A 25926-nucleotide genomic window follows, 5' to 3' on the forward strand; every position below is an offset into this window, starting at 1 on the left:
ACCGTTTTATTACCTCTTAGACACGTTGGCTAGTGCTTGATAAATTGATGCTTCATATCTGCTGTTATTGATTAGTTGGCTTGCTGTTTTCCCTTTATTTTATACTCCCAAACGCTTTCCTGCAGAGTTCAGAACAGACATAAATATTTCAGCTTCTGTAAGTTTCTATTTATTTTTACAGAAATCTAGTTTCAAGATGTGATTTGGAACTTAACTATCATCAGCAGTGCTCACACAAATCATCTTAAACCTTCAGGATACATGCTGCTAAAGTTATTAACATTTAAAAATTATTTCAGAGCTATGTTCTTCTGCTGAACATGTTTCCATTGTAAATAGGGTCCATGTTCGATATGATCGGAATATTGTTTTGTGTGCACTGAGTTTATTTTGACTGATCTTAAAATTAGAACATCGTTAGTCTCCGATTAATTGTGTTCACAACCATCTTGTTTAGGAAAGTATTGGATCGAATTTCCTACTTGATAAATTAAGGAAATAATTAACCAAGGCTAGCAATTTGGCAACATGCAGTATGGCAGAGGTGTTTGAATAATAGGTTCACCACTTATGTTTATTATTGTCACATGTACTGAGTTACAGTGAAAACATTGTTTCGCATTCTGTCCACAGATTCGATGTACTGCACGTGGATCTGTTCAAACTTGAGTACAATAGATAGAACAAAGGGGGAAGATACAGAGAGCAGCATATAATTCTCGAGAATGCAGTAGGTTGTGGCGCATTAGTTCCATAGACAAATTCAAATGTCCTCAACGGGGTTGAATTGAACTGTATCCCAGCTTATGGAAATTCCTTGAGTGGCCACAGATGGCATTGCGAGTGGCAAGCGCTCTTTCCGGTTGTGTCCTTCCGTCGTGAAAGATTTATTTGTTTACATCTAAACATTGAATTCCTTCCTCGGCCATGTCTAATTCTACCTCCGCTGGCTCAATGTTTCAGCTTTTTGTTTTTCAACTTTGCCTGCCCCCCCACTCACCACCCCACAACCCCTTCTCCCACCATTCTGCTCAATTTTCTTCTTGCACACTGCAACTGAATTCCCTGTCAAGACTTAATTTACTGGGCACCTTCAAAAGGCTGCTTCCAAAAATCCCTTTTCAACTGTGCTCTTAATCGTACCTCCTAACTGGATCACAAAGTCAATACAGTAAATCCTCGTTTTAATGACCCCCTTATAACGGATTTTGGATATAGCGGATAGACATGACGATGCCCCCGCGGCTTACACCGTTTCCCCGGCTGTTTAGAGCCTCGTCTGCTGACTCTTCCGACTCGCAAGGTGCACCAGCGAGCTCCTCTTCAGTGATAGATAGATTCTTGATTAGGACAGGTGTCAGAGGTTATGGGGAGAAGGCAGGAGAATGGGGTTAGGAGGGAGAGATAGATCAGCCATGATTGAATGACGGAATAGATTTGATGGGCTGAATGGCCTAATTCAACTCCTATCACTTATGACTGGTGACACGACTGTTGGTGTGGCGCTTTGGGCCGCCACCACTGGCAGAACATGCTCTGTCACCGTGGGGTTCCTTCCCCTCTCACTTGCTGTCGCTTTCAAGGTGGAGTATGTCGAGGACTCCAGGGGAGAAGGTGGTGGTGGTGGTGATGTTAGGTTGGGGCAGGGAGGGAAGTTGGGGGTGGGGGGGGGCAGGGGGGAGAAGGAGGGAGGTAGAGGCTGAATGGACAGAGCGACAGGAGAAGCAGGCGGCAGAGGTCAAGCCCGGAGTGGATAAAGCCATTGCCGACAGCAAAAAACAGCAGCATATGAGAGGGAAGTGAGCTCCATGGTGACCAAGCGTGTTCTGCCGGTGGCGGCGGCCCGAGGAAAGTACTATCCCCAGGGGCTACAACGTGAGCTGCAACAACAACCATGTTACTGGACCGTGCAGTGGGTGAAGAATGGCTCGCTGGTGCAGTTGCAAGTTGGGTGTGAGGTCGGAATCCAGGGCTCTAAATGGCCAGAGAGACGGTCATTCCATTCACATTCAGTTTACGTCTTATATTTTTAAAGTTTCAGGCACTCCATTGGGCTTTAAAGACATGGGAGGGCTGTCATTAGCTGGCCAGAAGTGTATCGTAATTTCATTATCACATGTCCTCTGTTGGTTCGGAAAAATGGGTAATCCAGAAAGGCTCTGGAACCGAGGGTGCCGGAAAATCAGTGTTCAACCTTTTGTTAAAACGGAATTTGGCTGGACAAAAGCAAATTAAAAATATTATCAAGTAAAATTAAAATTAAGCATAAAATAAATAGAATAAGAAAATTTAGGGTTAACGTGGGAAAGTAATTTACACCAATTGACGAACATAGGCTTTTAGTTTGAATATTCTTGGAGCCTTTAAAAAAAAAAAAAAAAAAATTATGTGTTGCAGTAGGGCAATTATTAGTTCTTCTGAATGGTTGAAGTAAGTGGAACTGTGAAGGAGAAAAAGGGGGATCAAGGGTTAATACGTACGTGAGCAGACGCTAAGTGTTGGAACATTGCATAACTAAATTGAGAAACTATAAGAAACTTGCAAGGCTTACCTCATGCTGCTAGCTATGGGCTAATTAAGGGGCAGTATTAGACCACGAGAGATAACATTTGGACAAAGGACAGGGAACTGATAGGAGAATAAGGGAAGCGACACGAGAACAGAGAAGTACAGAATTTCGACTGGTCCACATGGCATGTTGGATATGTACCCAGATTCCCCGTACCAGTGGAGGAGGAATACCCCTTTTCCCCCTTTACCACTTAGCTCCTGGTCATGTACGCATTAAACCTTGATCCCCCTTTTTCTCCTTCACATCACCACACTTGTTTCTTTTGACTGAATTGAATTAGCAGCCGAACCTACAAGCACCCAGTAACATCATAAATTAAATCTTTGTATTAAATTATATGCTGAACTACAGTAACACTTTGAATATTTAATCACAGCGAATTTATTTAACTGAACTGCACTGTTGCTCATGGTATTCAAATCAGGGAAACACTTAGTTAAAAAGTTACAGTAGTGGTTCTGAAAGTATTCTTGTGTACGAGAAGCTCTGTTCTACTGTGTTTTCTTGTAATTTATGTTACAAATGTTCCACTATGTCTCTTGGCGGCAGTGAATTTATTTTGTTCCTGCTTTTCAGAGGAAGCTGAATGCCAAATTTTGCTCACAAGTGCACGTATTTAAGAGGAAAATGAAATTGGCATGTGCCAGTTCCTACTCTCCTGCCGCCTTGTCCATGCACCTTGAAATTAGTATATATAAATGTAGCACTTAAACAGAAAATTGTTTTCCAGCAACAGGAATAAATAAGAGGATAGGTGGCTGATTGGAAAGTTGTAATTCAGAAGCAAGCTGACAAACTTAACAGTTTGTATTGTTGATAATGAAATTTATTGGTTTTTTTGCTTCTTGAAGTCAAACTTCTGAGTTTTACTATGTTGAAGATGATTCTGGAGTAGCGATCTTGTAAACATACGATCAAAACAATATTTAGTTTTGCAATCAATGGGATGACTTTGACATTTAAGATGAGGGACTGCGCACTGCATTTTTATTGAGTAAAATTGGTCAGCATTGAACTTTGAAAGATGATAGAAAGCGGTTTATTCTAAACTGGAGTTCAATTGTCAAAATTAAATGTTGCAAATCCAGTAGTTTCAAGGCTATGAGGTGGAATGGTATCAGTCTGTGTGCACAGTGTCTAAACAAAGCAATGTAGCAGGCAGTACTAAAGCTGGCAAGAAAAAGAGGAAAGTGGGCTGTTTTCAGGCTAATTACCAACAATGAATGTACGGACATCTGGCCTTGCTAGGCATCGGTGCCCTGAGTGCTTTCAGGTGGTATCTTCAACATGCATGTTAATTGCAAAATTAAATGATTAGTAGACCTTGCTGTGCAGCTAATCCAAATTGTGCAAGAGTGTCATCTGGAACGATGCAGGAGTCCGGTGTCCCAATGTGTGCTTTACAGCATGTCTAAATGATAAAGGTTAGCAGATCCATAATTAGTTGAGGGAAAGATAAAGGGTAACAGAGAGTTCTGATGCGTCTATAATTCAAGCACATCACGCTGAAGAGGAGGGAATATCTTTATTGCTGACTCGTGCCTTGATACGACCTGATGAGGTCTGGCTGCTTATTGTCTTTGACCATTTAATTTGGATTTGGGCTTGAAATATGAATTTACCAGACACAAGGAACTGTAGATCACGGGTCCGTAACCTAAGGCCCCCGGGCCGAAAGCGGCCCGTAACCCGAAATCATGCGGCCCGCAGGCGTATTTTTTTTCCCCTGTAGTCATCCGGCCCGCAGACTTCCTTCATCTCCTGTACCTCATGAGCCCGAGGCCTGATGACGCAAGAAGGCCCCCGAGCAGGTCCGAGTGAGGCAGAGCGCACGCGTTCTGGCTGTACCGCATCCTGCGCAAAGCCACCGGCACGGCCGCGCACCTGTGTCTGGGCTTCACTGTCGGGATCGGGGTTGTCAATAGGCCGGGAACAAGTGAGTATGGGTATTTGAGCCACCACCTTCAGGACAGAGCCAAGGCAATGGTCCGTAGGTACGCCATGTTCGCGAGTACCCATAACTAGGAGCCAGTGGCGTCTTTGAAGGAGCGGGATCTATGTGAACACGTGATTTGATGCCTGCCATCCGGGTCGTGATCTATGTGAACACGTGGTAGATGTGGCCCGCCATCCGCTCACAGACATGCGTCCTGGCCCCTATGGCTAGAGTAACTCAGCAGTTCATGCAGCATCTCTGGAGGACATGGATAGGCGATGTTTCGGATTGAATTCTACTGCATTCAGTGCTCCCGATGTGGCCTCCTTTACATCGACGAGACAAAGTGCAGACTTGTCAACCTTCGCAGCACTTGGTCAGCCTCGGCCTGCTGGATCTCCCAGTTGCTAACTACTTTTTCCATTCCCATACAGACCTATCTGTCCTGGGCATGTTCCATTTCCATAGTGAAGTCGCACACAAACTGGACGAACACCATCTCACATTTAGCTTGGGTATCGGTATCCAGATCCGCATAATCTGGATGATGGAATTGATTGTTTCATGGCCAAGTTTGCGGATTATACAAATATGGGTAGGGAGCAGGTAGTGTTGAGAAAGCAAAGAGTCTGCAGAAGGATTTGGACAGGTTGGAAAAGAGGGGGGAAAAAGCAGCAAATAGAATACAGTGTAGCAAAGTGTACGGGCATGCACCTTGGTGGAAGTTGTAGGCTATTTTCTAAATGGGAAGAGGATTCAGAAATCAGAGGTGCAAAGGGACTTGGGAGTGCTGGTGCAGGATTCCCATAACGCTAATTTGCAGTTTAAATTGGTAGTAAGGAAAGCAAAATCAATGTTAACATTAATTTTGAGAGGACTAGAATATAAGAGCAAAGACCACATTTGGAATATTGTAAACAGTTCTGGGCCCCATGACTGAGATGTTTAATTATAGTAATACGTTGTAGCTCTTATGGTTCATGTGTAATTCAAAGAATTTTCGAACAAGAGTTTACCCTGTGCCAAACTACCCAAAAAGATTAACTGTATACACAAGAACCTATATGTGCTGGAGTCTTGAACAAAAAAAACAAACTGCAGGAGCAACTCAGTGAGTCAGGCAGTATCTGAGAAGAAAATGGACAGATGACGTTTCGGTTCGGGACCCTTCTTCAGACTGATAATCCCCTGTTGTTTGAAGGATCTTGCTGCTTGCACTTTGACTGCTGTGTATGTTGTAACTACATCAGTACTCACGTGAGGGCGATCCGGCTCGGGGCTGGAACGATGCTCCGGGGGCTGGGACGGCAGTTCTGGTGGCGGTGGCCTGAGACCGGGGGTTCGGCCGCGGGCCAGCGGCTGCGTCAGCAGGACTGGTGAGCGGCAGCTTCGACCAGACCACCCCGGGCCGCGGTGTTTGAGCCGTGGGACAGGTTTTAACATCGCCCGGGGGGTATCGCCTCAGCGCAGAAGGAGAAGAGGAGGGAAGAGACTGCAGCCCTAAGACTTTTGCCTCCATCACAGTGAGGAGATGTTGGGTGGACTCACTGTGGTGGATGTTAATATGTGTTTATTGTTGTTTTTTATTGTATTGTATTATATTATATGTATGACTGCTTAAATTTCGTTCAGACTTCGGTCTGGATGACAATAAAAGGCTATTCTATTCTATTCTATTCTATCAAGCAAATTGGTGGTTTTTGTCCAGTAATTTCCACGTAAATATATGCAAATATCATTCATCTTTGCTTTTGTGTTACAAAAAATACCAGCACTCCATAGGTTATGGAAACATATTTATCAAAAAAAATTTTATGGCCACATACTAACAGCATGAAATGTTCTCAGTTTTCAGTTTTAGCTTATTGTCAAGTGTACTGAGGTACAGTGAAAAGCAATTCTGTTGTAATTTGCCTGTTACTTTGAAACTAAGACTACTGTGGCCCAGCAACTACCATTGAGGAGTTTGTTGCCGAGACACTCAATCTCTTTACATCAGTGCAAAAGAGAAGTGAACCCAACTTGCAGCACTGTAGAATTGAGTAACTCCACACTGAAAGCTTTCTGAATTGATCATGTGTTAAAATATTTACATTATTGAAAATGCCAAATATTTTCCTTTTTTTGGTGACAAGGGTAGGATACACATTTAAACATACTTTTTTTTAAAGGTTATTTTAAGCTTTTCTTTATATTTTCCATCTATGTATACCATACTTGTTCCTGGGATAAGATTAATTGCTTTGCTATCTTCCTTAATGTATTCTCCAATCATCCACTGCAAAGTGTTGATATGCCCTGGATATACGAGGCCATGGGTAGATAGCTAATTTAAAGTTATAGATAACAAGGAATGATAAATGCTGAATTGCTCAAGTTACTGCTTTGATCTTGTGTCCCTTATCTGATCACTAGACTGGGATGGGGTGAAGATGGACTCAAGCCCAGACGTCTAATTTTTCTGCATGTGTGGGTTGCCTTAATCCCCAACAGTTTATATTAAGTAAACAATGACTTTGTCAGTTGGCAGATGCACCAAAATTAAAATCAGTCAATCTTATTGACAAAATAGGCTAACAATTGGAGTGAAAATATTGAAGTCGTCATTTTGTAGTTGAGTTAAGAGCAGACGTGCGTGTCCAGTAGAGGTTTGGAAAGGATCAGGTAGATAGCAGGTGTGGCTAGAGTCAGTGAGGCTGAGGATGTGTCTGGTAAATGGGGTCTGGGAATTTTTTCATAGTACAGGAAATAAAGAGAATCATCTGTTGGCTATGGAGACAATATTTTGCTTTTGGCACACAAACATCAAAGGCCTTTATAATTTCAGTCTTTCTCTTGTTTCCTTTTATCTGGCAAGTTTTTCAAGGGCACAAGAACGCAGTTGGATGTGGCCAAAAGTAAGATATTTTATTAAAGTTAAATCTCACAGCCTTACTAATTAAAAAAAAAAGATTTTTTAATGACTAAACCATTCGAGTTTAGGATTTAGGCCTATTATTATCATGTGTACCGAGGAACAGTGAAAAGCTTTGATTTGCATGCTATTCAAATGGATCAGATATACCAAATATAAATACAATAGTCAAACTCAGGTACCATAGATAAAGGGGAAGATACAGAGTGCAGAATATAGCATCAGTTCCACAGACATCCACAATGAGGTATAGGTGAATCAGACAGTACCCTGGCATATAGAATGACTGTCAGAGGCCTGGTAACAGAGGGGCGGAAGCTATTCCTCAGTCTGTGGTGCATGCTTCCAAGCTTCTGTATCTTCTGCTGAACAGGAAGAAGGAATGACTGGGATGGGATAAATCTTTGATTATGTTGGCTGCTTATCTGAGGCAGCATGAAGTGTAGATGGAGTCAATGGTGGGAAGTGTGGTCTGTGTGGTGGACTGGGTTACATCTACAACTGCAACTTCTTGCAGTCTTGGTCAGAGCTATTTGCAAACCAAACCAATGTGGTTGTTCCAAGACTGGTCTTGGTAATATTAACGCCAATGAACTTGAACCCAAGAAACTGTAGCGGGAGTATAGTAGGAGACTGAGAATGCACACACTCGTCATGATGCCTCTGTTAACATGGGCAGTGGGTGCCACCAAATATTTCTGGTTGCTATTAACTTAGTCACTTTTTATTCCTCTAAGCCTTTTGTGGGGTTAAAATTACACCTGTTCTCTGTTTCTGTTTACCATATTTTGAGAAAGTGATGGATGTGAGTTTGCTATCAGAGTTGAGAGATTTCAGCATGGTGCAGAAATGAGAGAAAGTGACTTCTCAAGGCAAACAATATAAAAGAAAGAAGTAATAGATCAGTTTTTAAATTGTGCAACTTAGCAGATATTGTTTCCACCAGGAGGCAGTCTGAGGAGGTAATTTAAATTAAAAAGGCAAAATAACTAGGTGGGAATGCGATGGGTTGGGGTTGCAGCATATTTTTCTATCATTCTATTATTTTAAATGTGCTACTCGAAAGCATGGGAAATTGGTGGTAGTTATGCTTAAAAGAAGTGTGTAGGAGGGAACTGCAGATACTGGTTTACACTGCAGAGAGACACAAAATGCTGCAGTTCGCTGGTATGTCAGACGACGTTCTGCCATCGCTTTGCCACAGCCGGTGCCACATCAGTGCCTCTGCGGAGATCGTCCGCAGTGCATGCCTCTCCGCCGCAAGTCAGTAGGTGGGCCATTGTCTGTACCTCGCCACAGTTGCACTTGTCAGAGTCCGAGAAGCCCCACTTCTTCAGGTTGACTCCGCAACGTCCCACTCCAGTGCGGAGGCTGCAGTAACTCAGCGGGACAGGCAGCATCTCTGGATCGAAGGAATGGGTAAAGTTTCAGGTCGAGTCTGAAGAAGGGTCTCAGCCCGAAACATCACCAATTCCTGCTATCCAGTGATGCTGCCTGTCCCGCTGAGTTACTCCAGCATTTTATGTCTATCTTCAATGTTTAAAAGAAAGTGGACACCAACTTTGAAGAGGTGACAAAGCACGAAGATACACATGGAATGAGCTGCAAATTAGGTCTAATTAGACACCACTTTCATAGGTGGGCCAAAGGACATCATTCTGTTGCATTTTGTGTTTGGATTTATTTTATTTTGCCACCCTCACCCATGTCTGCCCTTTTCCAGCTCTATAAAAAGATAATTCTCAAGTTACAAAAAGATATATAAAATTTACACTAAGTTTGGAACCTTGCATCTTACTCGATAGGATTCCTAATTGTGGCTTCTTTCTTAGATTCTCGAGGAGATCACTGAGCATGGTATCAGAGTCTACCAACTACCAGATGCTGACTCTGATGAGGATGAGGAGTTCAAGGAACAAACCATGATTCTGAAGGTAAGACATTAATGGTCCACAAATGATCAACATCTTTCCAAAATGATCAGGTTTGAGTAAGTGTCTCTGAAAAGCAGCTACCAAAGTGGGTAGGTGGAGTCTCCAACTGGATGTAGAGAATACTATAATTGGATAATTTACTAATTTTGCACTGGTTAAAGATACATGCAGACTCCATGTAGGTAAATGATTCAAAGGGGGCACTAAACTGTGTCACAGAGAGTGATTGAATGTCAATTGAAAACCATGTTACCGATACACAAGCTCAGAATAGACCAATTTGAGTAGTGTGTTCTGTTTGGGACACAATGTAGTGGGAATGAAATGTCATCTTATGAATAGGATATCAAATCACTAAATATGAATACATTGTGTGGAAAGTTTGTGTAGATGAGGCATATATTATAGCTGAAATATTCAGGATGATTAAAGGAATTGAAAGGACAGACAGAAATAACCAATTTACCCTGATGATAGAATCCATAACTGGAGATGAAGTGTTATCACAAGGTATTTTGTGGTATATTTGAAAATTCACAGCTATTACTGATCAAAACTGAAAATGATAGATTTTGCTGGACATGGGTAAAGGTGGTTGTGAAATAAAGACTGGTTGGTACAATTAAGATGCAGGATCTACTTAAATGGTGGGACAAACTAGGCAGTTAAACTTCTTACCCCTGTCCTTGTGTCGATCAGACCCAAATTTCCTTTTGCTCCTAGGCCAGTGTTCCCTTTGCTGTCATTGGCTCCAACCAACTGATTGAGGTGAAAGGCAAAAAAATCAGAGGTCGCCTCTACCCATGGGGAGTGGTTGAAGTGGAGAACCCAGAACATAATGACTTTCTCAAACTACGCACAATGCTGGTGTAAGTATCCTTCAATGATGCAATGAAGCACCATAACTGACATAAGAAACTGTGCAAAACTGCTATTGATTATAGAGCTCATATGTATGTAACCACAATTACATACCTAAATTAATGTAAGATACTGCAAGAGCCGGTAGGCCTTGCTGCATTGCTATGTAACATTATGGGATCCTTGTTATTACACAGTGATTAACAATGGCTTGACCTTAGGAAGATTCCTTTACGTGATTCATAGACTTTCTGCTTTGTCTGTTGAACAGCAACACGTACATTTTCCAAAATGGATATTTAAAGTCAATTTGCAATAATATCTTCAAGTCGTCTTAAATAAATTCTTATAATGGAGAGAGAAGGAGAGAGGAATAACAAGAATGTAAGGTATCAGATATCAGACACTCCACTGGCTGATGAATGCTCTGAGGATGTTGTTTAGTTTAGTTATAGAATTAAGCCAAGCTTCATTTCAGTTTAACTAGCTCCCGGCTACCTATACTCGCTCATATTCCAAATACCATTAGCCTATTGTTTTGACATTGCAGTCATACAATAGGGACTGGCAGTCAATCTATCACTAGTAAAATTCTCATCCAGTTTACATTTTACCAATCTTCTAGTCCCCTCCCTAGAGGCACTGTGGTGACATGGGCAGAGCTGTTGCTACACACCTCCAGTGATCCGAGTTCAATCCTCACTTCAGATGCTGTCTGTGTGGAGCTTGCATGTTCACCCTGTGACCATGAGAGTTTTCTGTGGGTGTTTACTTTCTTCCCACATCCCAAAAATGTGTGGGCAAGTAGATTAATTAACCCACTGCAAATGATCCGTCGTGTGTAGGTGAGTGATAGAATCTGGAAGGTGGAGGTGCGCAGCATGGAGATTGATGGGAATGCAGGAGAATAAACAATGGGATTGATCTAGCAATAATGTAGATGGGTGCTGATGCTCAGCTTGTACTCTCATTGGGCTATAGGGCAATATAGTATCTGTTTCTCTGGTTTTGGCCTCTTCTAAATCATGTCTTTACATTAGTGAGATGTATACTCAGTAATTCTCTCCCTATTAACCCGACCAGAGCACCTCTATCACTCTTTTTTCAAAGCTACTCCCTTTGACCAAGTTTTATTCACTGTTCAAACTGACATGCAAAGCATCTTAGACCAAATCAGTTAAAAGAAAGCAGGTGTTAAAAATTGGGAGAAAAGAAATTACACAATGAAGGCAGAAGGCATGAGTAGCTTCTAAGATTATTTAAGAAGGCTAGTTCAGTCACATTGTTAAATGTTTTTCCATAATTGCTGTTCTCTATTTACTTTTTGTTGTCTGAGTGAAGTTCTATATCCATGTGATTCATAAAGAGTTGTTTTGTAAGGCTCCCTTGACTACTTGCATTCATCACTTTAGTCGCTATGCCAAACCTTTTCAAGTATCTCACTCCCACGTGTTTTCCCACATCTTCAGATGTTCCTGTATTACACGTATTCGCTTATTGATCTTGAGCCAAAATGTTTTGACCTTCTTGATGTTTGTTAAACAATTCAATATGTTTAAAAAGAGAGGTTATATTCCCTTTTTTTTGTCTCACTCGTATTCTATTTTTCACGCACATGATCAAAACATAACACCGTTTATCTTTTTTAAAAGTATCCAACTAAAAGTCCTTTGCATTAATTCCAAACCTTTGGATGAAATTCTTCTTTAATGATTCTCTTCTATTTTGCGAAAGCTGCATACTTTGTGTCTTCCAGCCGTATTTTAAAACCATTGTACTGTGCCAAATTCGTAATGTAGGTCTTGTTTTCTTTCCAGCATGACTGTTAGCTGTGTTCTCAATAATGCTTATGAGAATCATGATGTATTAGTCTCATTCTGTCCCTTAATTTTGTATTGTGTATAGACTGGACATTGAATTTCTGAACTATAGATGATAAAGTACTGTAAAAGTTGCATCGATATTCAATGCTCTCTTTGAACTGCATTCCTGTTATGGCTGACAATTTAATTGCCAAACCTGGCATGACTACTTCCAAGTTTCACCTGATTGTTCTTTGCCAAAATTCCTCGATGCTCCAGAATATCAAAATGCAAAGAAAATCCTGTTTTTTTTTCTCTTCTTTTTTTTTCTCTGCCAACAATAATCTTAAGTATATCTGCCCTTCTGTCTTTACCTCAAACTGTTCATCAGCCATATTGATGTCGTGGGTCAACAACCAAACTTTGGTGACAACCCGTGGTCCTCAAATGATCCTATTCCCCAGTCACATCCTTTCTTCATGCTAATTTTGTCCGAGCGGTTTACACCTTGTTCTCCAAGCTGTTTTTCCACCAACCTTTTGGCAATCCATCTTCCCATCTTGTGAAACATACTGGCCTTTACTGTAAACTGACCCCATCTCTGCCTGTTGATCTCAACTATTTTTTTTCCATCATTGCCTTGAACAATCTATCCATAATTCTCCTTTCATTGCATGAGCATTAGAAGTTTATGGGCTGCTTCCCTGGGTGAGAGATGGAGGTTTGGGGAGTGAGACAAAGAGTAGATAACCAAGCGGACTCCTAGGTACAAATCAGTCAGTTAACTAATAGCCTGAGTTAAGTGGTGTGCAGGCTATTAAGTGGTGTGCAGTCCATGGTGTGCAAGGATTATTTTATTAAAAAAAGGAAAGGCATTGAGCAGTTTCTGAGCTATTTCATCCATCAAAATCACTCAATGTTGAACACATATCAAACCTCCCTTATTTTCTCCCCATTTGCCTTGGTCTTTCTGTGAGAACATAAGTTGACCCTGCATCTTTAAACATGGGGTACCATATTATAAATGTTTAACATATTCCAGCTGGTCATTTTGCAATTGGAAAGTTGTATATAGTTGTGCTTTGAGAAGGATATTCAAGTCATTGAACAGGTATGATGTTCAGCAAAATGATAGTCAAGACAAGATCAACAAAAGAAACTGGAGAAAAAGAAATGGGTTAGGATGCATAAATTTGCTCAGGCATGGAAGGGTGTGCCTGAAGTAATAGTACAAGCAGAATAAATATTGATCTGGATTTTGCTGATTGGGTCCTGTTGTCTGCCATGTGACAAAATTATGACTGTGGCAGCATTTGGGAAGCTTATCTTATGGGCTGAAATATTCTGGAGCTGTATGATGTCAGTGTCGGATACAATTTATACGGGCCTCGTGGATCGGCCAGAAAAGCCCCATCAATAGAATATTTCTGGAAAAAGTCTTGACCTGAGAGCAAAACCACCACAACCCCTGTCTTACTGTCTGACAATGCTACGGGGGCCACTTGAAGTTTATGAATGTCTCCTTTAATTTATTTAACTATTGAGAAATTACAAAAGTACTCAAAACACCAAATAATACAACAACATTAAAATATTTTGCCTTATTTTTACCTTTAGTCTTGCAGTTGTAAAAACTCATTTAAGCGAATGACCTCACTGCTATTGCAATAATGTTTTATGCAGCTAAAGCTTTATGACCCAGCTACAATTCATCAGCAAAATTTTATATTTAAGCTTCAGTTGTTCAGCTAAGCTCTGCTGTTAACAAGTCAAATCAAAACTATGATCTTCATGATCAATGATAAAAATAGGGTTGATCACATCAGATATGATTGCCTTGGTTAGCTAAACCAGTGGCCCAGATATGGCAACTAAAAAGGAACTACAAATTAGTAAATCTATAATTATTTGTCCTATATGTTTTTTTTTAATGGATTTCAGCAAAAGATGAATCTTCAGTTTGTCTCCTGTTCATACTTTATTAAAGTAGAATTATCTTAGTTATTAAATGCTAATGGCAACATTAATAATTAAAGATTGTTTCTTTGTATGATTTCATATTACGTAAGAAACATTGTTAATTAATAGTTTTTCCACCAGACCCATGGTGGAAGCTATAAATGTTTAAACAGTAGAAAATTACCAAGCAGTGCTTTTCAAGGTTGAAGATTAATGGCATGAGCTTTACTCTTATATTCTGGGATAAACTGTCATTCATTGTAACCTTGTACACTATACCCATTTTCTATCGGGGGAAACTAAGTATCAAGTTATGGTTATGGCACTACAGTATAAATGCGAAAAACTGGAATGTTGCATCTATATTTTTTATCAGGAATTGTAGTCTTCTATCATTTGATATTTGTATTGTTTTCTGTGGACTTTTCTGATTATACAATATCAACTAAGCTATTCCAGTGAATAGCAGACTCATCAGACCCAAAGATCCCTGTTCTATTGAGGCATTGAGTGATACAGTACCAATGCAAACCTTTTAACCTATCGAACACCATTAGCCATCCACTTACACCAATCATATGTTATTCCCTTTTTTTGTATAATTCTTCCAAAATTCAGTGCATTACACACTGGAGACAATTCACAATGGCCAATTAAGCACCCGTGTATTTGGGATGAGGGAGGAAACCAGAGCACCCAGGGAAAATCCATGTGGTCACTGGGAGAATGTATAAAGTCCACACAGGCAGGAATAAAACCTGGTTCTCTGGCGCTACGACACAATGACCCGCTGTGTTACTGTGCCAAACATCATTTTTTGCCAGGTCAGTGATTGAGCAAGTTAATTGATCACTGCCTCCTTTGCACAGATATTGGAAAACACATGATCCTGGCTGTTGTCCAGTGTCCTTCTGCAAAGATATATGGAGATATTACATAAAAATAATATTGAATTTAGTTTTAATTTTACCTATGGTAAAAATAGCTTAGAAAAAGCTTTCCATCAAAATAGAAGAATGCAACCATCGGATACTGAGTAGGAGCTAGAAAGGAAAGCGGCAAAGAGACAATGGACAAGGAAAATGAAGGCAATGCTTCCAACTTCCTTTACCATTGTTGATAAAGACACGTGTATTGAGAACTTATTTTAATTGTAAATTGTTGAACTATGTTTGGCATTTTGTATTAAAGATCAATATTGTTGTAGGTTTTCCACTTAGGGTGATTTGAAAACTCTCAATTTTCTAATGCATGGTTAATTGGTGGACTGATGCACTGTGTTACTAGTAGATGCAGTGGAGTAGTGTTTGCTTCACTATCACACCCCACTTGTCTAGTGGGTTCCAGTTTCAGGAATGCACTGCACAGTCGTTTGGAGCCAATCACAGCGACACATCTTGCTTTGAAGTAATTTCTTCAGAGTGGACAACAAGGCATGCATGGATAATTTGACAGTTCTGTCAATAAGGAGGCTGGCACTAAAATCAGTGGCTGCCTTTGAATCTGTGTGGAGGTGCTTGGTTCCAGGAATCTTATTTTACTCTTGGAGGCTAAGAGCTATACGGCACAGAAACGAGCCAATCAGCACATTTTGTCCATGCTGATTAAGTTGACATACTGGGCTAGATGCATAAGCCCTTCTCATCCATATATCTGTCCAAATGTACTTTAAATTTCATAATTGTATCTGTTTCAATAACTTCCTCTGGCAGGTCATTCAAGATACAAACTACTCTCTAAGTGAAAAAGTTAATCTCAAGGTCCCTATAAAATATCTCCCATTTGATCTTAATCCTATGCCCTCTAGTTTTCGAATCCACTACCCTGGATAGAGATTGTGAAGATTTGCTTTGCACGTGTCGCTCTTGATCTTATACACCTCAGCCTCTTACGCTCTAAAGAAAAAAGTTCAGGTCCATCCAACCTCATCCTATAACTCAAACCAACAAGCCCAGGTAACATTCTGGTGAATCTCTTCTGCACCATTTCCAATTATACCCTTACACACAGTACTCCAAATGTGGTCTCACCGACGACTTGTAAGGCTGTATCATGATGTGCCAACTTTTGTGCTCGAGACCCTTCTCAATGAAGGCAAACATGTACTTGGTCAGACCCTCGGGATTTATCCACCTTAATGTGCTTTAAAACTGACAATAAATTTTTTTTTAGTAATTTGTATATGATCTATTCCATCACAATTCCTATTGCTTGGCTCCCACGATCCACTCCTCAGTTTTTTAAAAAAAGTACAGGTTTGTAGGTTAATTGGCTTGGTATAAAAATGTTATATTATTCCTAGTGTGTGTTGGATAGTGTTAGTGTGCGGGGACGGTTGGTCGGTACGGACTCGGTGGGCTGAAGGGCCTGTTTCCGTGCTGTATCTCTAAAACTAAAAATAGATAAGAAGTATTCATTTCATATTTCCCCCATTCCTTGTGTTTCTATGACCATGTTGATCTTTAATTGTCATCCTAGCCAGCCTTTTAATATATCTGTAGAGTAATGGGATTTTCCTCTACATTTCCTGCCAGCTCCATTTCATGTACTCTCTTTGCCTAAATGTAGATGCCTCTCATTTGGACGAAGTTCACCATTCTTACAAAGGCCTCCTACCTCCAATTCAAAACATTAAACCAAAGCTTGGCTTCCCTCAGGAAACTGAAGTTCTGTTTGTTAGCAAACTTTTGAAATTGCTACAAGGGTCAGTATTCAATCTCCAGGTTTTCATTAAATTGTTGGAATAGTAGGTCCTCTAGTGGCCAACAAGATGACGGTCACCAATTTGTACATGACTGTAGGTCAGTAGTGCATAATTTGCTGTCATGAAGGGCCAGATTAACAATCTGAAATATTTAGGAGGGCGATTCATGTAAGTGCTGTAGTTTTGGTTGTTGTGAGCTGTGTTTGTAGTTTTCCATCTGATCATGCTTGCAGCATGGAATCCTGCGGTTCCTTTACTTTCTCAGCAGCTGTGCTTGCACTACTTTGCTCTTTCCACTAGTGGGAGAGTTTTGCATAAGAAGACACGGTTACAAGTTTTGGGAGTAGGCGTTTAAAACAGAGGTGTGCAGCAATTTCTTCTGACAGCCTGATGAATCTCTGCAACTCTCCACCCCAGAGGCTTGCAAAGGCGAGATCACTGGAGGGACTTGAAAAGGAGGTAGACACATTTTTGAAAGGTCTGGAATGCAAGGCTAGGGGGAAACTAGTACAGAAGAGTTGTTCAAGACTGGGCAGACAGCCATGAGGTGGCACAGTGAGGCAAGGTGGGTGGGGTACTATTATCGGATAGATCCAGTAACCCTGATTCAGTTTTGTCTTCCGGTGGCTGTTGGTAAGTTCATTGGCCACTGCAAATTACTCCTGGTGTGGTGTGCATGTGAGTGGTAAAATCTGAGAGGAATAAACAAAACTGCAAGGAATATAAAGTAGGATTTTCATGGGTGTGCAATGGTTGGAGAGGACTCTTGTTAGGCTGAAAGGCCCGTTTCCCTGGTTTCAAGAAATCCTCTTGGATGCAACTCTCAAATTCTGCCCCTTCTAAGTCTTTGGCACTGAGTTAGTCCCAGTCAATATTGGGTAAGGTAAAGTCATCCACAAAGACAACCCTATTGCTTTGACATCTTTTGGTAATCTGTATACAAATCTGTTCCTCTATATCCCGGAGTAGTATTTTAACTTTGAATAAACAATGCATATGTAGCTTCAATTGATCCCGTGATGATGGTGCAGGGAATTCAAAAGTGGTTTATTGTCATATGTCCCAGATAGAACAATCATTCATCATTTATGTGGCGATCATTTATGTGATCAGTTTCCACTGATTTGTTTGGCATGCAGCAGAAGAAATGGCCATGCGGCATTTCTTGGCCTTATTAATTTCTAATCAAAAAGCCAGAAAATGCAGATACCAGAGATCCGTAACAAGACCATAAACTGCAAGAAATAGTCAGCTTTCTTTATGAAAGGTCATCAACCTGAAATGTTGACAGTTTATCTACCGATAGTGCTGCTTGACCTGCTGTAAATTTCCAGCATTTTCGTTTTTTATCATTATATCTAAGCTGGAGAAGAGGAGAAGAGTGGCCAGTGTTATTTGTGACTGGTAATGACTCATTCTTGGAAAGACTGAAAGTGTGGCCGTTAGGCTATCCTCAGTTGGGTAACCTTAAGAAGCTTGGGAAAGGTGGTTGAAAATCGCTAAGAAGCATAGAAACAGGAAAAGACACTGGCTGACTGATATTTCATATTAAAATCCTTCCTGTTTTCTAGAACACACATGCAGGATCTGCAGGAAGTCACTCAAGATCTACACTACGAAAATTTCCGTTCAGAGCGGCTGAAGCGTGTTGGCAGGTTGGTTAATGTTTTCTTCTCTGTGCCTTGTATACTTTTGGGTTCTGCAGGAAAGCTATTACTAAATGCTCACTTTTAGATCATCTGGTGTGAATTTAAAATTGTTCTTAATGTGTTAGCAATTTAAATTCAAAGATCGCAGTCTTTAAGGTTTATTAGGCTACTTGAGAGGAAGTATGCTGAGTCATTGAAATCACAGCTTTTATCCTACATCTGTGTTGAATTAATTAATCTCAACTAGAACAATGGATTGTGCTGCACTGGCTTCTGCAGCTTTTGGCATAAGAAGTAACAAAAAAATACTTGTTTCCTCGACTTGACCAATGTTTAAATTTCCTAACTGTGCCGGCTGCAAATATGACTTATTGGGTGAGGAAGTGGAGAACTGTAGGAATTTCTACTGCCTCCTGTAGGAATTTCTTGCATCATGTCATTCAATGGTTTGTAAAAGAGTGGCCAAAACTATTTTGAGTATCTGAGGAGCAAACACATGAGTGGAAAAAATTAAGGACACCACCAAATGTTTATGTTTTGCTTCTTTAGGGCAAGAATCTGGATTTACGGGAGAACAAAAGTATTTTGGTTTCCACTTGCATAAATCACAAAATATTCAGCCACCAGCTGAAAGGTAGTTTCAGTAATCTTAAAGTGAATAGGATGTTGTTATTCTGATGAAGGTAGCTGCAATACAAAGAGTAGATAATGACACTTAGGCTGTACAAGGCCTAGATCATATTTTGAATTCCCTGATATTATAAATGTGTGGAATCTAATTGAAAGTGAAAGGACAAAATTAATTTACAGGGTGGAGAAAAGGAAATAATATTCACTGCGGAGTAAGGAGTAAGTTAATATTATATAGATTTTACATTAATCAAAAGATTTTTCAATAAATATTATTATTGGTAAGATACTTGCATAAGAATGGTATTTGTACATAGCTTGCAGTTTCTTTATCACAATTTTAGTGTACGGAAGTTGATTTACGAGGATTTTGCCAGGACTCGAGGGACTGAGCTATAGGGAGAGGTTGAGCAGTCTGGGACTCTATTCCTTGGAGCATAGGAGGATGAGGGGTGATCTTATAGAAGTGTATAAAAGGAATTGATCGGGTAGATGCACAGAGTCCTTGCCCATAGTAGAGGAATCAAGAACCATAGGTTTATGGTGAAGGGAGAAAGATTTAATGGGAGTTTGAGGAGTAAGTTTTTCACACAAGCTGGTGGATATATGGAACGAGCTGCCAGAGGAGGTGGTTGAGGCAGGGACAAACGCAACATTTAAGAAACAATTATACAGGTACATGGATAGGACGGAATTGGAGGGATATGGTCCAAACAATGGCAGGTGGGACTACTGTAGATTGGACGTGTTGGTCAGTGTGGGCAAGTTGGGCCGAAGGGCTTATTTCCACATTCTATGTCTCTCTAAGTTTTAGAAATTAAATAAATTATTGATTATAATGTTTCAATAATTTGCTGTAGAAAATAAAAGAAAGTTTATAGATCGTTAGGCTACATGAGACTTTGATTTGTTGTGCATGTTTGCAACTGTGAGTTCTTGTGCATTGCTATTAAAATAAAATATTACATGAGATGTATATGTGAAATTAAAGCACAAAATGCTAGAATACAGACAGCTGGTTAGGCAACATCTTTAGAGCAAGTTATAGCAGTAACATTCAGCTCAATGACCTTTCATTAGATATGTTCAGATCAAAGGTCCTCGGTTTGATGCATTCTCCATAATGATCCCTGATCTGATTCTGAGCAATTTTCTGTTCTTAATGCATATTATCATTTGATCAATATTATTTGAACTGTATTGAGGTAGTGGCAGTTTAGCTTTTGAGAGATGAACATTGGGGAAATATATTCCATAAAATGTGTTTTTGCTTAATAGTTCTCGGTTAGTTGTATTGAATCTATAAATGTTACCATACAGAAAAAAAGCTGCTAAACGCATTCATGTTTCTTCTCACATCCTCCAATTATTTAGACCTTTTCAAAAGAATTCTGGGCTTGTTTTCACATTCCAATCACTCTACATTTTTTGGATCTCCCTTGAATTCTTCCTGTGATTGTTTGATGTTATGTCCTAAAGCCAACAGGTGCAAGTAACTTGTTTGCATTTCATAAAATCCAGACTTTCCGAACATATATCAGTCTTACAATTTTAGACATAGTTGTCTTAGAAATGGTAAGTTTTCATATTGACAAAAATTGATCTATCATTCTGTTAGCCTATATGTTTGCTTAGAGTTTTTTAAATTTGTCATACTCCATTATGGTACTGAAATGGCTTACTTTGTTCAAAGTAACTGTGTATGGAAGTATACCAAAGGGCCAAGCAAAGACTTCTGTTGAATGTCACTCACCATAGTTTTTCACTCTAAATAATTTTCTTTAAGCTATGGTTGTATCAATGTTGATTAATTTACTTTGTCTTCACCTCAAAATACATCCCGTTTTCTTTCTTTTCCAATTTTTGATTGGAAGCATTTCGATTAATACTGACAAAATTATTTTCTTTAACCGCTTAGTTGGATTCATAAATATGACTAATAAAATTCGCATTATACTTATCTAGAATAAGATGCCGGCAGAAATTTTTGCAGTGCAGATGATTGTGAGTAATTCGTGTAAATTGGCTGTTATCTTACTCCAGAACTTTGAGCAAATCTCACAAAATGGTGTTCCTTTGTTACAATACTCGAACATTAAACCTTGGTGAATAATTGTGCAGTAAATCATTGAAGGGAAGACCAGCTCACTGGGTGTGTTGAGAGAGTAAAAGCAAGAGTGAGGATATAACATCCACCCAAGGAGAGAATGTGTTGAGTCACCTTTTGGCTTTGCTGAAGGATTGTGTAAGAAGCTGTTCAGTAGTCCTGCAGCTGTCAGTGTCTGCCCCTGGACCTTACTATTGTTCTACTTAGCAAGTTGAAATGTCAAAACATTCTTTGGGTCAAATTGGAACACATAATGTATGACAATAAATTGCTTCAAATATACTGAGCCAAGTTGGAAAAATATTGAGATAGAAAAGTGTTTTGAATTGATTTCCAGGATGGTCAGATTTACTTGGACTTGGTGTATACAGAGGTCATTATTTATTGCACTTGATCTCTCATTCATATCCTTCAATTAAATTCCATCTCCTGTTGCAGTTATAAAAACTATTAACTATTTATTATTTCTGCACTCGTTCAAATCACCACTTCTGCACAGCCACGCCCTCGATTCCATTTTTAATGCCCTGAGCTCTGCTAAAATTATTTTCCTCGCCAAACTAAGCTAGAATGTAGTAATAATTCCTGCTGCTGTTATGATGTGCAAAGTGTCATCTTGACTCTCCTATTTCCCCCACTCTAAGCTAGTCAATCTTGCTAGCTCGTGGTGGGGGAGGTGGTTGCAGTTGCACTTCTGTAAGCATTAGGTTTAGGTAATTTCCAGGTGCTGAAATACTACACAATTTGCGTACCATCCTGTGGAGAAGGTTGGTATTGGAGTCTACTGTCTAGCTCTATATGGAAGGCCATGCTATTTGAGTTTTCCAAGTTATCATTATCTCTTTTTGCTCACAGGAATGTGGAAGATGAAACAGTTGACAAAGACAAGATGCTGCTGCAGAAGGAAGCTGAGGTGAGTGGATTAATTTCAACAGATAAATGTGCAGAAATCAAGAGAAGAAAGATAAACCATTATCTTTATTCTTTACAAAATATTGACTATTACATAGTTTTATGTCTTCTGTCTGTGAATAATCAATTAAATAACATATCCAACTCTTTGGAATTCATTGGTTCATTATTTACAGAGGCTTTGCTGGCTCTCTTTGTACTCAGTGACCTTTTATTTCTCTTCTACCAGGACATGCATTTTATTGAATTAAATCAGCTAAACATCAGTAATCAAGTGAGAAATGCGGAGTTGCTTTGTTAGGAGGTGGGAATGGAGTTTAGGACAGAGTAATATTACACCAAGTACTTGACCTCCACTTGATTAACTCTGTCTTATACTGAATTATGTGATTTACATGGAATTTGGGACAAGTATGGTTATGATGGGCCTGCAGGCTGTTTAACTATATCCATCATCAGTATACAGCGACTGGAAAAGCTGCTGCACCCAATAAGAATTATTTACATCTGTGCTGGTTAACAGCAATGGTGAATTTCTGCTTTGAATACATGCCATTTGATTTTTTTTTTAAACTTTGCTCATATCCAAGTTTCTTTGCAAAGTCCAAATTGGAACGGTCTGTCCGACTCCTTTTGGAAAACAAGTAGATTATTCTTCAGGCCAATCAATTCTTTTAATGTAAATCTGCTGTAGTATAAACTTTGTAGATTCATAGAACATGGTTACTCTTTCAATTTTTCTGGATACTTGTTGCTTGTATTCTTTTTTTGTATTCATTGCTCACGACAACACCAAAGTATTGTGTCCAATTTCAAAGAGCGATTTTCCCCTCCTTCATATTCCCAGATAAGAGCCCATATTTGAGACAGACTACGGATGTTGATGCAGAATTCATGATTGAAATTTAAAGTTTTCAGTCAAACAACATGAAAGGAATTCACGGGTAAACTATACAGGTAATAGTTGCTAAAACAAAACTGAGGAGTTATTAATCGTCTAACATAGATGGAGTGGGTTGACCTGGTCGACAATTTTATGTATGAAAGAGAGAAACTTAACCTGGATGTTGGCAGGGCCACATGTAAAGATTTTGTCAATGATGGAATGGTCAAAGAGAAAATTACAGATACAACTGAGCAAACATTTTCAGGGAGCAAATTACATTAAAGTTCTATCTGATGATGATGATGATGGCCAGAGGAAAACTCAATAAAAGCTGAGGGATTTAGAGGAAATCTGGTGTAAGAAGCATAACATTCATTTGCAAAAGAAAATACACTAGAAAGGAACCAAGAATGTTCTTGCTCAGAATGGTGCAGAATTGTGCATCTGGCAGCAGACCACGTGCTGACTGTACTGTGATAAAGACAGACGTGGAGAAGCAGATCACTTCAAAGAATATAGAGATTAAGAGAGATACAAACAATTGTTTGATTTTGACCAACGCTGTAGTATGCATTGACATCCAATACACCTCCATCATTGCTTCCCTTGGCCTTTCCACTGTCCCTATTCCGTCTGGGAGTAAAAACATGGAGATCAACATAATTTAAATGATGCTACTTTGAGGAGTACATACATGAGAACTGGGGTTGGTAGTTTACAAATTAGTGAAATTGTCAGGGCAAACTTGAGAAACAAAATGGATGGTTAAATGGAGACACAAAGAACTGTTGATGCTGATTTACAAATAAAGTACAACGTTTTGCAGTAATTCAGCGGGTCAAGCAGCATCTCTGGAGAACATGGATAGTCAATGTTTTGGGTAGGGAATCTTCTTTAGGCTAATTGTAATAGGGGGATCTAATTGTAGACGTTGTGCCATGCGCACAGAAGTAGACTCATAGGCCAATGATTGTCTGTGCTGACCATCGAACATTTTATTTCCCCACCTTCCCATTAACTTTTCCCAAATGTTACCATTTAACTTCCCACTAGGGTCAATTTACATTGGCCTCACAACCCGCACATCTTTTGGATGCGGGAGAAAACCGCAGCGCCTGGAGGAAACCTGCTGGGTTACAAAGAGAAATTGCAAACTCAATAGAGACAGCATCGGAGATGTTTGATGCTGTCAGCTAGCGATTGATTGACAGTCTTTTGTGGTATAATATTCTGTGTTTTTAATCTAGAAATCCCTGCAGAATGTGTTTGTGGTGAAACGCCTGCATTTATCTAACACATCTAAAATGTGTTCTGAATATTTTGCCTTTTGAACCCTGATTTTTGTTTTCATTCTTAACTCTGTCTTGTGACCTTGGTATGCCAATCCACCTTTTATATTTGTGTCCAGTGCTACTCTCCACATGCAGACCCCTTTACAACTACAAAATGCCTCATTTTAAGAAGAAACCATCAATCAAATTCAATCTTATTATTCTTTGGGATTTTATAAGATAAATGGCAAGAGTTGTTTCCCCAGGACTTCTAATTATACCAACTGCAGTATCTTAAATGTAACTTGAGCTAGAATTGCCAGCACTTCCTTACTTTGCTCATATATGAAATATTGTGTGCTAAACCGGTACGTTGTATATGGGCATCATATGCTCTGTAGAGCAGTTAAACAATGTCACCTTTTTTTCCATGCTTCTGTTATAAAGCAGATGCTACTCAGAAAAGAAGTATTAAGCAGTAGACTTCCAATTAGCCATTCGAGTGTAAGATGCCTGAGATAAACCATCCATTGACAAAATTTATTATATTCAAATTCTAATTCATTGAACCTGAAGGTGCAGCCAGCATTATTTACTCAAGCTGTTCAAGCAATGTTGGGTTGCAATTGTTTTCTCTGCCAGCATTCTTTGACAGGGCATTTCATCCAAGAAACCCGGGAAAGCTAAGGAAACTCATGTTTATCTGTATAAAATTCCTTGAAGCCACAAATGGTTATCTGATTTCCTCACTAGCCACCTATCAAGTGTTCTAGCGATAAAAGCAAATTACACAACAGCTAGAAGGTGGAACTTGGAAACCCTTACTACATAAAGATGATTAGGCGAGAGTGCATCAGTTTATCATAAATTGGGTCATGCTTAATTAAAAAAAAAAAGATATTCTACTCCAATCTATGAATTTTTTTTTAGTCTTATTGAAAATATTGTAATAAAATGAAAACTTGAAATGATTGATTCCCACAATCAACAGATCTTCTTTCAGTTGTAAAGCACTGTTTATGTTGTGTGTGAAATCAGGGTCCACAGAATGTGTGATCATGAGAGTTTGGTACTTTAGGGGGTAATTGAAGACCAAAAAATTCAAGACATGCTTGTGTTTGTACCTAGCATCATTCAAACTTCTCACGGTGGGTGTCGTATGTGTAAAACCTTGTTTCAAGGACTGCCATTAGAATCTTCTGTTCATCGGCAAACCAAGCAAAGTTTCGGGTACCATTTCGCTGAACACCAAGGCCAACTGGATATTCCAGTTAATAACCATTTTAACCGCTTCCTGTTCCCATTGTGAGTTTTCCGTCCTGAGCCTCCTCCATTGCTAGAGTGAGGACCCAGGCAAATTGGAGGAATAGCACCTCATATTTTGCTTGAGCAGCATAACAACCCAGCGGTATGAATGTTGAATTCTCTCACTTTAGGCTACTTTGACAAACGGTCCCTTCCGCTCACCCCTCCCTTCCCCGTTGCCACCATTCCTCTACTGACATGCATTAATCAGTACCACAGTTCACAATGATGTATCACTCTTGGGATCACAATATCCCTAGCTTACAATCAGCCATTGGGGGAACCTCCCTGCCTGAGGTCATCTGTTGCCATCCCTGATTTGCCCTGGTTCTTGCTTCCAGATCTCACCCCCTTCCCCCCACCTACAATCAGCCTGAAGAAGAGTCCCGACCTGAAAAGTCACCCATCCATTTTTTCCAGAGATGCTGCCTGAACCGCTGAGTTACTCCAGCATTTTGTGTCCACCTTTCTGCCAAAGAATCAT

At 39.8% G+C, this 25926-nt stretch overlaps 1 protein-coding gene across 2 annotated transcripts in view; it reads left to right on the top strand.

Moving 5' to 3' along the window:
• LOC116987498 (septin-2) overlaps positions 1 to 25926 on the top strand; it is a 93720-nt gene that overhangs the window by 47809 nt on the left and 19985 nt on the right. For both annotated transcript variants that reach the window (XM_033043564.1, XM_033043565.1), the window contains 4 exons: positions 9255 to 9356; positions 10080 to 10225; positions 18254 to 18337; positions 21924 to 21981. In XM_033043564.1, coding sequence (XP_032899455.1) covers positions 9255 to 9356; positions 10080 to 10225; positions 18254 to 18337; positions 21924 to 21981 — 390 coding nt within the window. The remainder of the gene's footprint in view (positions 1 to 9254; positions 9357 to 10079; positions 10226 to 18253; positions 18338 to 21923; positions 21982 to 25926) is intronic.

Source organism: Amblyraja radiata, chromosome 25 (genome assembly GCF_010909765.2).
Source record: "Amblyraja radiata isolate CabotCenter1 chromosome 25, sAmbRad1.1.pri, whole genome shotgun sequence".
Taxonomy (NCBI): domain Eukaryota; kingdom Metazoa; phylum Chordata; class Chondrichthyes; order Rajiformes; family Rajidae; genus Amblyraja; species Amblyraja radiata.